Source organism: Podarcis tiliguerta (genome assembly GCF_965153285.1).
Source record: "Podarcis tiliguerta genome assembly, chromosome: 5".
NCBI classification, from domain to species: domain Eukaryota; kingdom Metazoa; phylum Chordata; class Lepidosauria; order Squamata; family Lacertidae; genus Podarcis; species Podarcis tiliguerta.
In genome coordinates, this window is record NC_139538.1 from 86,696,251 (window position 1) to 86,708,236 (window position 11,986).

The 11,986-nt window shown below is 47.0% G+C and overlaps 1 protein-coding gene and 1 long non-coding RNA gene across 2 annotated transcripts in view; one reads left to right on the top strand and one right to left on the bottom strand.

The window, feature by feature from the left end:
- Positions 1-5,274, top strand: part of WDFY4 (WDFY family member 4) — a 185,690-nt gene extending 180,416 nt beyond the window's left edge. Inside the window, exon 62 of the mRNA XM_083440157.1 lies at positions 3,753-5,274. Within this exon, the coding sequence (XP_083296283.1) occupies positions 3,753-3,819 (67 nt within the window). The 3' untranslated portion in view covers positions 3,820-5,274. The remainder of the gene's footprint in view (positions 1-3,752) is intronic.
- The window catches only part of LOC310677600, a 90,486-nt gene that overhangs the window by 47,125 nt on the left and 31,375 nt on the right, over positions 1-11,986 (bottom strand). The gene's annotated exons all lie outside the window — the stretch shown is intronic.

An 11,986-nucleotide genomic window follows, 5' to 3' on the forward strand; every position in this document is an offset into this window, starting at 1 on the left:
TAGGAAAATTAGAGTACCGCTCACACCCCAAAACATGTTTTTAAGACCCCTCACTGAATAAATTTGCAAAAATAATAATAATTAATAGGTTTCATCCACTAAAATGGCATTCCCTACTGGCATAGAACTAGCAGCTCAGAGCCTGGAGTCTGGACCAGCAAATCCTTGATTCAAATCTTGCCTCTAGCATGAAGTATGGCAATCTACCGTTCTCTGAGCCCTGAGCGATAACAATACTAACCAGACTTAGAAGTGTGTTGTGAGGATTATAGCAGACCGTGTACGTAAATGCCTTTGAAATACGGACTTTAAATTGCACAGAGAACTTTGTGGTATCCCAAAGTGGAGCAGCCCAACTGGAAATTGATAGCTAGCCAAACAAGCTGAGGTCAGCCCAGGGAATCAAGGAAGGCATTTAAATTTGATTCAGAAAGTTGCTGGATTCCGAGATCCATTTATTCGTTTAGGATATGCACAGAGGTATCTCAGCAGAGCTGGAAGCCATCCCCACTTCCCAGTTTGCAGAGCACAAGTCTTGGCCACTCGCTTTATGAATGACAGAGAAACAAGCCAAAGTCAGACCATTTTTGTAGGGGGGGGGGGGAGAGAGAGAGAATTCAATGGAGGAGGTGATAAGAAATTTCCGCACCGGGTACCAGCTTACCTTGCTACACCACTGCCAGGGGCACATTAACTAACTCTCCCAATACCTCTCTGCTTCCTGGAGTGTAGTCTCTCTGGTCTTTCCCATGCTTGAGAAAGATGGAAGAGCCGAGTGATGATGATCCGTGGTCATGGGAAAGATCAGTCATTTCCATAGCGCCCTACGCCTTCCACCTTGACTCATATCTCTGCGCCCATTTGCAACTGCTTTATACTGTACAAGTTATGCATTTGAACCCTTGTATCTCTATCTAAAATGACCTGATCAGCAAGATGAGTGAAATATACTTGGAGTAGAGTGTGGATTTCATGCTCTTTATTCAGCTCATAGTAGTGAAGAATGAAAGTTCCCCCAAAGTATCTGCATTATATACATTATTTACACAATGGGTCGCACATGATTGGCTAATTATGGGATTCTTCTGTAGGCCAATCAGGTTGCAGATTCACTTCCACCTGGAGCTGGATTGGGTGGCTCCTGCAGACCAATCATACTGCTGCCTTGTTCTGGGACCAATCAGACTGCTGCATTCTGAATCCTATTGTTCTAGGACCAAACAGACTGCTGCTTTTTTGGATCCTATTCAACTCAGTACATAACAATGAGTTAAGGAAAAACTCGACCTGGGATCCTTAGGTCTGACAGCCAAACCAGAATCATATATTTCCCCCTGGCTTGGGATTCTAGTGTGGGTATAGAAGGCTTCCCACCTGAAGCAGATTGCCCCTCCCACAGACCTGCAGTTTGCATGGAGGGGGGCAGGAATAGCTCCCATTCACTTCAACGGGATCATTTCTCCGCTGTGCAAACTGCATGTCTGGGGTAGAGGTGGGGAATCTGGATCAGGGTGAAAGCTCCTACCCTCCAACATTTCTCTGATGAAAATAGAGACATGAGGAGATTTCACCCCTCCCATACCCAAGAATCTCCTCATCAGTCTGCTGATTCTGCAGAGAGGAGGAGGCATGTTCTTATATCTACTTATTCTGATCCAGCACCTCATCAGAGAGAGAGAGAGAGAGAGTCGGTCAGTGAGTGAGTCGGTCAGAGAGAGAGAGTCAGTGAGTGAGTCAGTCAGGGAGAGAAAAAGACTGAGTGTTATCTCTGTGTAGATAAGGTCGCTGCAGAAAGCAGCTGTAAGACTCAGTGCAGTCCAGCATCTCCATTTGTATATAGTTTGTATAGTACAGTAGCTGTTAGTGAATAAAAGAAGATATTCTTCAGCGCTGTCGTCCAAGTGATTTATGCTCTGCTGTACTCTGCTGTACAACGACTGTCTTCTTGTTGGAGTGATTTGCGGTGCTCACAGCTCTGAGTTGTGAGTCCACGGCACTTGGACCTGTTCCTGTGAGGAAGGTGGTCTCTGGAAGTGCCATCCAGCTCGGCTAGCCCAGTCGGGGCTGAGGTGGATGAGTCCAGTTGGTGACACTGGCTCAAGGGCGATGCTGACACATAATAATAATAATAATAATAATAATAATAATAATAATAATAAATATACCCCACCCATCTGACTGGGTTGCCCCAGCCACTCTGGGCAGCTTCTAACATATATAAAAACATAATGAAACATCAAACATTTAAAAAAAACTTCCCTGTACAGGGCTGCCTTCAGATGTTTTTTAAAGGTTGTAGAGTTCCTTATCTCCTTGTTTTGGGGGGTCACTTAATTCCATAACCTCCCACATTTCTCTGATGAAAATAGGGACAACCTAAGGAAACGCGGGTGGCGCTGTGGGTAAAAGCCTCAGCGCCTAGGGCTTGCCGATCGAAAGGTCGGCGGTTCGAATCCCCGCGGCGGGGTGCGCTCCTGTTGCTCGGTCCCAGTGCCTGCCAACCTAGCAGTTCGAAAGCACCCCCGGGTGCAAGTAGATAAATAGGGACCGCGTACTGGCGGGAAGGTAAACGGCGTTTCCATGTGCTGCGCTGGCTCGCCAGATGTGGCTTTGTCACGCTGGCCACGTGACCTGGAAGTGTCTCCAGACAGCGCTGGCCCCCGGCCTCTTGAGTGAGATGGGCGCACAACCCTAGAGTCTGTCAAGACTGGCCCGTACGGGCAGGGGTACCTTTACCTTTACCTTAAGGAAACGCAGGTGGCGCTGTGGGTTAAACCACAGAGCCCAGGACTTGCTGATCAGAAGGTCGGCGGTTTGAATCCCCGCAATGAGGTGAGCTCCCATTGCTCGGTCATTGCTCCTGCCGACCTAGCAGTTCGAAAGCACATCAAAGTGCAAGTAGATAAATAGGTACCGCTCCGGCAGGAAGGTAAATGGCGTTTCCGTGCGCTGCTCTGGTTCGCCAGAAGGGGGTTAGTCATGCTGGCCACATGACCCGGAAGCTGTATGCCGGCTCCCTCGGCCAATAAAGCGAGATGAGTGCCGCAACCCCATAGTTGGTCACGACTGGACCTAATGGTCAGGGGTCCCTTTACTTTTTTAAGGAAAACAGATATTCCAGGATCAAATCAGAAACCAGGATGGATTCTGTAAATCCGGAACTGTCCCTGGAAAATAGGGACAAAATAGGGCCTGACAGCTTCCTAGCCCCTCACCAGAGCTGTGATCTGGGGGCAAACTAGAATTTTTGTAAAAACAAACCCTGCACTTAGAGGCAGAGAGATGTAGCTAATGTATCATCTAGTTTGGCCCCCAGCCCATGAGAGGAATTGTCCCCCTTAGTAACCCTGTGATGAGTACCAAGAACACCGTGAACTTGTGTACGATACATTTCAGATTACCCAGGCACGTAATACGTATTTGCAGGAGAAGGTGGTGTGCGGCTGTCCCTCCCCAGGCTATTTAAAAATAATAATAAAATATCTCCGTGTGGAAGGGAGTGGTAATCAGAGACTATGGATTATTACTGTTAGCACTTCTTCCACATTGTGCTTCTTCCTTTCTATCAGATCTGAGTTGAAAAAAATGTTTTCTGTCTTAAGATATGTGACATTCACGGTAATATTCTCCAGGGCTTTGTTTTGAAACGATTCTGTTCCAGTGAGCGCCGCCAGCATAAGACTCTGAAAGATCCAGATGTTGCCGATTCTTTTATTCCTAAACATGTCCTTTCTGCCTTCTCCCCATGCAAGGAATTGTTCCAAGATCCTGGCCGGCGATGACACAGGAAAGCTCTTCTGCTGGTCAGTAGATGAGTAGGAAGAACCATCGTCTGGTCCTCGATGGCCTCACCGGGACGTGAGATTGCAGAGAATGATGAACCACAATACCAGGCAGAGAGAGGTGTAGGTCTTGGGTATACTCTGCCATAGTCTAAGCCTAGTATTAAATAATGTGGTATGAACCCAAAGACTTTCTCTTGCCAACCAATGCTGGAGGTTAAGGAAATGTCCTTATTACCAGCATTTATTCTTTCCAGGAAACTTGGCAGCTGTGGACTAAAACCTTTGACCCTGGCCTGTGAACCCTCTAAAACTTACCATAACTATGGGGAAGGGGGGGTGTTACCAGGGGTCCGACCCAGCTCCATTTTCTCTCCCCACTGCATCCTCGTTCAGTTACCAAAGGTCTGTTTGTCTAGGGCAAGGGTGGCCAACTCCCAAAAGACTGTGATCTACTCACAGAGTTAAAAACTGGCAGTGATCTACCCCCTTTTGGGGGGTTCAGGTCAAAGTTGTTGAGCTTGTTTTAGGGAGGAGGAAAGCCCTATTTTGGGGGGGCTTCAGGTCAAAGTTGTTGAGCATTTTGGGGGGAGCCAGTGATCTACCACAGTTGTCCAGTGATCTACCGGTAGATCACGATCTACCTGTTGGACGTGCCTGGTCTAGGGCATGATCATTTTTTTTGAAGTGCCTCTGACTGGCATTGCCAGTGTGCCCACCGGTTTCCTCCCATGGCACCCACAAAAGGCATTGGTAAATGCCCTCTTAAAAAATCCACAATGCACAAGACAGCTCTTCCCGCTGGGTTCCTGTTTGCACTGCCTTGGCCTCTCCTAAATTGAACCTGCCCCCTTAAACTCACTCGCATGTGCGGATTGGACCCTCTCCCTTCCCTTGTGAACAGAGGAACTATCCAAAGAGCTGAGCGTGTGTGCTGGTAACTAATAGAGGTTCCTTTCCTCCATCGATAGAGGAGCCATGCCCACACCATTTTGTGGTCCTCCTCTCTCCTTCTCTGCTCTTTTGGATGTGGCGGCCATTTCCAGAAGTGCTGCCATGAACCCCTGGCAGCCATCCCATGACCCTTTCTCCAAATGTGTCCAGAGCAGATCATTTGCCCAAAAAAAGGTATGCCCTATGATAAATAGTATCAAACTTTGATTTGGTATGTGACTGATCCTACATTTTCCTGGAATAGCTTCTTTTTCTGGTACAATTTGGGGGCGTATACTGCTGTGGGTTAAACCACAGAGCCTAGGACTTGCCGATCAGAAGGTCAGCGGTTCGAATCCCCACGACAGGGTGAGCTCCTGTTGCTCGGTCCCTGCTCCTGCCAACCTAGCAGATTGAAAGCACGTCAAAGTGCAAGTAGATAAATAGGTACCGCTCCGGCGGGAAGGTAAACGGCGTTTCCGTGCGCTGCTCTGGTTCGCCAGAAGCGGCTTAGTCATGCTGGCCACATGACCCGGAAGCTGTACGCCGGCTCCCTTGGCCAATAAAGCGAGATGAGCGCCGCAACCCCAGAGTCGGTCACAACTGGACCTAATGGTCAGGGGTCCCTTTACCTTTACTAAAGAAAATAAAGGTTTCTGTCTACTGTGGCTGCCCAAAGGGTTTACTTTTGGACTTCAGGCCCAGTAACACATTAGATCAGGCTTCCTCAACCTTGGCCCTCCAGATGTTTTTGGCCTACAACTCCCATGATCCCTAGCTAGCAGGACCAGTGGATAGGGGTGATGGGAATTGTAGTCTTAAAACATCTGGAGGGCCAAGGTTGAGGAAGCCTGCATTAGATGCTTATTTATGAAACAAAAGCCCAGTGGAACATCACATGCTATCCCCAGAATACCTATGGGGAAGCCCCCTACCTTCAGCAGATCCATGGCCAACAGCCTCCTGGCTCACCAGCTCCTTTCATTGTTTGCTTCTTCTGTAGCTTAAAATCATAGAGACTAAGGAAACCCATGCAGCTAGGCAACTTGAGATGGATCAAAACACCAAACTCTGGCACAGACGCAGCACTGAGCTGGAGGAACTGGTATTACAGTGCATTAGACAGACAAGGCAGTGCCTATGGAGTTTGCAACAAACCATGAAGAGACAACTTGCATAGGCCAAAACCCAGATGACCTGTAGTATTCAGTAGGGGTCTTTTGACCACCACCTTTTGACACCAGATGTATTTTGTGCTTAGTTCCTGGAATCAAGTGATGCTTCATTGAGGTGGATATTTTGACAGTGCCCTGTATTTTCTCCCTCCCATCTTTTTCACAGTTTCAGGTGTCTTGGAAGTATTTTTAATTGTTTGTATTGTTTTTATATGTGGAGGAGTTGTTTTTTAACTGTTTTATACATAAACGGTTGGGAATTGTTTTTGCATGTTTCTTATTTTCTGTTTGTTAATGGGTCTGTTTGTTTTATAATTGTATATTCCACTGTTGCAACCTGCCCTGAGACCTTACGGTGCGAAGGGCAGGCTGGTTAATCTAACAATAAATAAATATCTCATTCCCCTGACTGTGTTCCATCAGTTCACAAAAAAGGATTTCCATTTGAAAATTATCAAATGGAAGGCAAAAGTTCAGCAGCAGTTTCCTGGGGTGCTTTAATTTTGTTCTGCTTACATTGGTACCTCAGGTTACATACGCTTCAGGTTACAGACTCCGCTAACCCAGAAATAGTGCTTCAGGTTAAGAACTTTGCTTCAGGATGAGAACAGAAATCGTGCTCCAGCAGCGCAGCGGCAGCAGGAGGCCCCATTAGCTAAAGTGGTGCTTCAGGTTAAGAACGGACCTCCGGAACAAATTAAGTACTTAACCAGAGGTACCACTGTACCTTACTGTTTAGGTGTCTGGTGGGGGGAGAGGGGCTTTATTTCATTCTACAAATCTAACAGACCTTCTAAGTGTCCCTGTTTTCCAGATTTAAGTCTCAGATTTACAGGCGCCGTCCCGGTTTCTGATTTGATCCTGGAATGCCCCACTTTTCCTATTTGCTTCAGAGAAACGATGGAGGGTATGAAGTTATGTGACCCCCGAGCCAAGGAGATAAGTAACTATACAAAGATATTTGAAGACAGTCCTGTATAGGGAAGTTTAATGTTTTATTATGTTTTTATATATGTCGGAAGCTGCCCAGAGTCACTGGGGCAACCCAGCCAGCCAGCAGGGTATAAATAGTGAAATTATTATTATTGAATAGGACGGCCCTATTTTCATCAGAAGGGACACGGGTGCCGCGGTGGGTTAAACCACAGAGCCTAGGACTTGCCGATCAGAAGGTCAGTGGTTCAAATCCCCGCAACAGGGTGAGCTCCCGTTGCTCGGTCCCAGCTCCTGCCAACCTAGCAGTTCGAAAGCACATCAAAGTGCAAGTAGAAAAATAGGTACCGCTCCGGCAGGAAGGTAAACGGCATTTCCATGCGCTGCTCTGGTTCGCCAGAAGCGGCTTAGTCATGCTGGCCACATGATCCGGAAGCTGTACGCCGGCTTCCTCGGCCAATAAAGCGAGATGAGCGCTGCAACACTAGAGTCGGTCACGACTGGACCTAATGGTCAGGGGTCCCTTTACCGTTTTATTTTCATCAGAGAAATGTTGGAGGCTATAAAATCAGTGGGCTGAATTCTGCAACCTTCCGAACTGCTCATTGAAAACCTTATGAAGCCCTTGGCTGCGCTTTCCTGTAAGTTCAGGAATGCACGGAAGACCGCCTACTGCTTGTACGGCAGCTGTTTGTTGTTGATTTCTTTGAAAAGGAAAAGGGCAAATTAAGTCTTTTTATCGTTAAAGAAACCAGTGTGGATTATGAAAGGGAAAAGAAAAACTTCCCTTAATAATGACATAATTAGCAAGCGGGGTTTGGAGTGAAGGGACCGGTTGCAAAATGGCTTTCTCTGGTTCCAAGGGCTGCGTTTGGGTCGTTCAGCATCTAGCCGTGGCGCTTCTGTCGGGTGAGGGGTGCTTTTGGTGGCTGCTTGTGATCTGAATACAGATGGGCTATTTTGAGCCTGTATTTACAAACCTTTTCACTGTGTCACAGCCGGAGCTGTGATAAGTGGGAGTAGGGCCTGTGCAGATCTACTCAAGCCTGGCTAATTGTCCCAAATAGAACGGCTCAATAGAGTGGAAAATAGTCTCCATCTATCTAACTGAAGAAGATAATGACCTTTTAAATAACAGGAGCAATTTTATCTCAATACCTCAATTACTGTGAACTCTCAAAATGTCAAAGTGCCGGGCACTTTCAAAATAACTTAATTTAGACATTTATAGCTCTCAGACACTGCTAGTTTCTTATCTAACCTAATTATGGGTTGTTCAGGAAATGGCGAAGCATCCCAATTAATGTTATTTTTTATAGTGATACATAGGCATGGCCTTTGGCTTCCTCCCCCATCGTGGATGCTGTGATCTGCTCACAGGGCATTTTATTTCATTCTCTTCCGGCAGATCATGCCGTCTTTCCAACACGGCCACTGTGGGCACCGCAGGCTTCCTGCAATGCTCAGGACTCCCTCATGGAGCAGTCGTGTGCCCCACCTAGCAGAAGGGTGGGTGTCTGGGGTGCAGAAAAGGCTGATGACACATGCTAGAGTTGTAAGAGCCTTTTTTATTACAGTTACATACGTGTTTGGAGGACACCATCAAGGAAAAACTACCACTTAGTGGATGCAGTAGTTAAAGTAAAGGTCCAGTTGTGGCCGACTCTGGGGTTGCGGCGCTCATCTCGCTTTATTGGCCGAGGGAGCTGGCGTACAGCTTTCGGGTCATGTGGCCAGCATGACTAAGCCACTTCTGGCGAACCAGAGCAGCACACGGAAACACCGTTTACCTTCTTGCTGCAGCGGTACCTATTTGTCTGCTTGCACTTTGACATGCTTTCAAACAGCTAGGTTGGCAGGAGCAGGGACCGAGCAACGGGAGCTCACCCCGTCGCAGGGATTCAAACCACCAACCTTCTGATCGGCAAGTCCTAGGCTCTGTGGTTTAACCCACAGCGCCACCCGCGTCCCTGATGCAGTAGTTAGGTCCCCATAAATTCTTCTCTGTCCAATCCTCCCACCAGATGTTGAGGAAATAAACAACTCTCTGACTTTTAGAAGACATCTGAAGGCAGCCCTGTTTAGGGAAGTTTTTAATGTTTGATGTTTTATCACATTTTTTATATTCTGTTGGGAGTCGCCCAGAGTGGCTGGGGAAACCCAGCCAGATGGGCAAGGTATAAATAATAAATTATTATTAGGATTGTGACTGGACGGGTCCCCCGGCCTCTGTCTCCCAACAAAGGTCTTTATACAGGGCACCCAAGGCAGTTTCCATACCAACATTGGTATCTGTATCACAGTGGTTTTGCTCCCACCAGCAGAAAAGTAGTTATGAAGAGATGGTTGCTTGGCTCTATAGCTGTTGGGTTGAGGTATCCCACAAGGTTCCATTCTCTTATCTTATTTAACATTGATATGGGACTTTTGGGAGTTGTCTGCTGGGGATTTGAAAGTAAGCCCCATAGAGCTCAGTGGGACTTACATCTGAGGAAACGTGCTAGGGATCACATCACTTTTTTGCTTTCCTGCAGTGTTTTCTGAATGAACTAAGCAATTGGTATAGTGCACCCCAACCTTTCACTTGCCTGATTCTGTGCTTTGCTTAAATTCTTCCTCATTGTGACTGGGTGAAACAACCAGCTGGTTTCGATGATGTTTGCTGCTCCCAGAAATCCTGGACAAGCAGAATATAGTGGTACCTCAGGTTACGTACACTTCAGGTTACAGACTCCGCCAACCCAGAAATATTACCTCAGGTTAAGTACTTTGCTTCAGGATGAGAACAGAAATTGTGCTCCGGCAGCAGCAGGAGGCCCCATTAGCTAAAGTGGTGCTTCAGGTTAAGAACAGTTTCAGGTTAAGTACGGACCTCCAGAACGAATTAAGTACTTAACCTGAGGTACCACTGTATTGTTTATTTTGTTTATATCCCGCCTTTCATCCAAGGACCTCAAGATGCTGTTCATGGTTCTCCCCTGTCTTCAGTTTATCCCCAAGACAACCCTGTGAGGTAGGTTAGGCTGAGAGTGAGTGACTGGCCCAAGGTCACCCAGTGTCCGAATGGGGATTTGAACCCTTGTCTCCCGGGTCCCAGTCCAGCACTCTAACCCCTATACCACACTGGCTGTCTTGCATGGTGCTTGGCCAATTAGCATTGACTGGAGAAACAGTCATGGGGCACCTTGCCTTTATTGTGTGGAATGGCTCACATTAGGTATGAGAAGTGTTGTGTTTGTGTGTGAATCATTCCTTAAATGTGTGGGGAAACCAGTACAGACCTGTGGCGTTTGCCTCCTAGGTGAGTCATAAGGAAAGGGTTAAAATGAGTGCGACGTGATTGGCCAGTGGAAACTGATAGGAGGAGTTAGAGTGAGAGTCGTGTTGAGTGAAAGTTAGTTGAAGGTTGGGGGTTGGAGAAGGAAGAGGGAGGAATAGTCTGCGGGTTGGTTGAGTTGTGTGGTGAGAGAGTGAGAGGAATTGTTAGGTGGAGTCAGATAGTTAGTTGGGATAATCCGTTTGAAGTTGTTAGGAACATTGGGTCAGTAAAGAAACAGTGGCGTAGCGTGGGTTGTCAGCACCCGGGGCAAGGCAAGTAATTTGCGCCCCCTAACCCATGGATTTGCACCCCTAACCCTAACCCCCAGATGTTGCGCCTGGTGTGGCTGGCCCCCCCTGCACCCGCCACGCTACACCACTGTAAAGAAACTAAGCTTAAGAAACTGACAAGAAAAAATAACTGAAACCGTAAGCTTGTTCATGCCTATAAAATAAACTTGATTATTTGTTAATGTTAACAACTGACTGGACTCCGTGTGTACCCGTGAGAAATGGGTTGTGGCAGCGAAGAAAGCAATCGCAGTGGTGGCACAGGGTCAACAGACCGTCAAATGTCCGGGGGCCCTGTGTGATCGCCACAAGACCCATTAGAAACTTTTAACTGGATGGACTCTTTGAGTTTTCCTGTTTAGGAAGACACCTTACAATGGAAGAGTGGTCTAAAGAGGTGTGGGATATAGCTATTAATGCTAAGTTAACATGTGCTATTAAGGTAAGACGGGAGACACACAGGTGAAATGATTCTGAGGAGATACGGAAGGTATTTGTCAAATTTGCACTGTTAAAACGGGAAGGGGTCAAACCATCGGCAGGTTGGAGAGTTACAACGGAATGGTCTCGGGGGTGGGGCGCACATTTTTATTTCCTTTTTATTATTACTTTTTCAAAAAAAATTAAAAATAAAATAAGCAGCTGGCGGCGGGGAGAAGACATCTTAGGAAAGGAGGGCACTGGTTGGTTGTAAATTAGAATAACGAAAGGCCGGAGGGCAATGTTACAGTTATTTAAAAATGAAAGAAAGCAAGTGAGACTTTGCTTGTAATGACCCTGCAATGGCATCCAGGCCAAATGAGCCAATTAGAGCGAAGTGCAATCAATTCCCACATCCTGGGATCTCTCGACAGGCAATCTCCCCTCCCGCGCTGTGTCCCCCCCCCCCCACCTGTACCCGCCCATGCTAATGTGATTTACTCCTGTTTGCTGATGGCGATAAAGTTTAATGTGGAAGAACAAACTATATTTAGTCAAAGCTCCTCTCTCTTTCTCTCTTCGAACGGTAGGACACACAACATTAACGTTAACAGCCTGGTGGGGAGAGGCTAATGGAGGCACACTTGTTTCCATCTCAGCATAAGACCACAGTTTACCAATGACAGCAGAAGGATGAGGAGAATTATCATGACTCAGCAACGCAGCCAGGTGCCAAGTTGTCCTAGAGAGGATTTCTGCCTTAAAAGAAAAACCCTTGCCATAAATTTCTATACCCCAAGGTTCCGAGGTGAGGCAGTCTCTTACTTTCAGAAAGTACCGTATTTTTCGCTCTATAAGACTCACCAGACCACAAGACGCACCTAGTTTTTGGAGGAGGAAAACAAGAAAAAAAATATCCTGAATCTCAGAAGCCAGAACAGCAAGAGGGATCACTGCGCAGTGAAAGCAGCAATCCCTCTTGCTGTTCTGGCTTCTGGGATAGCTGTGCAGCCTGCATTCGCACACACATTTCCCCTTACTTTTTAGGAGGGAAAAAGTGAGTCTTACAGAGCAAAAAATACGGTACTCCCTCTGGGAACTAGGCAGGGCTGTCAGCAGGAAATGACAGGGAGT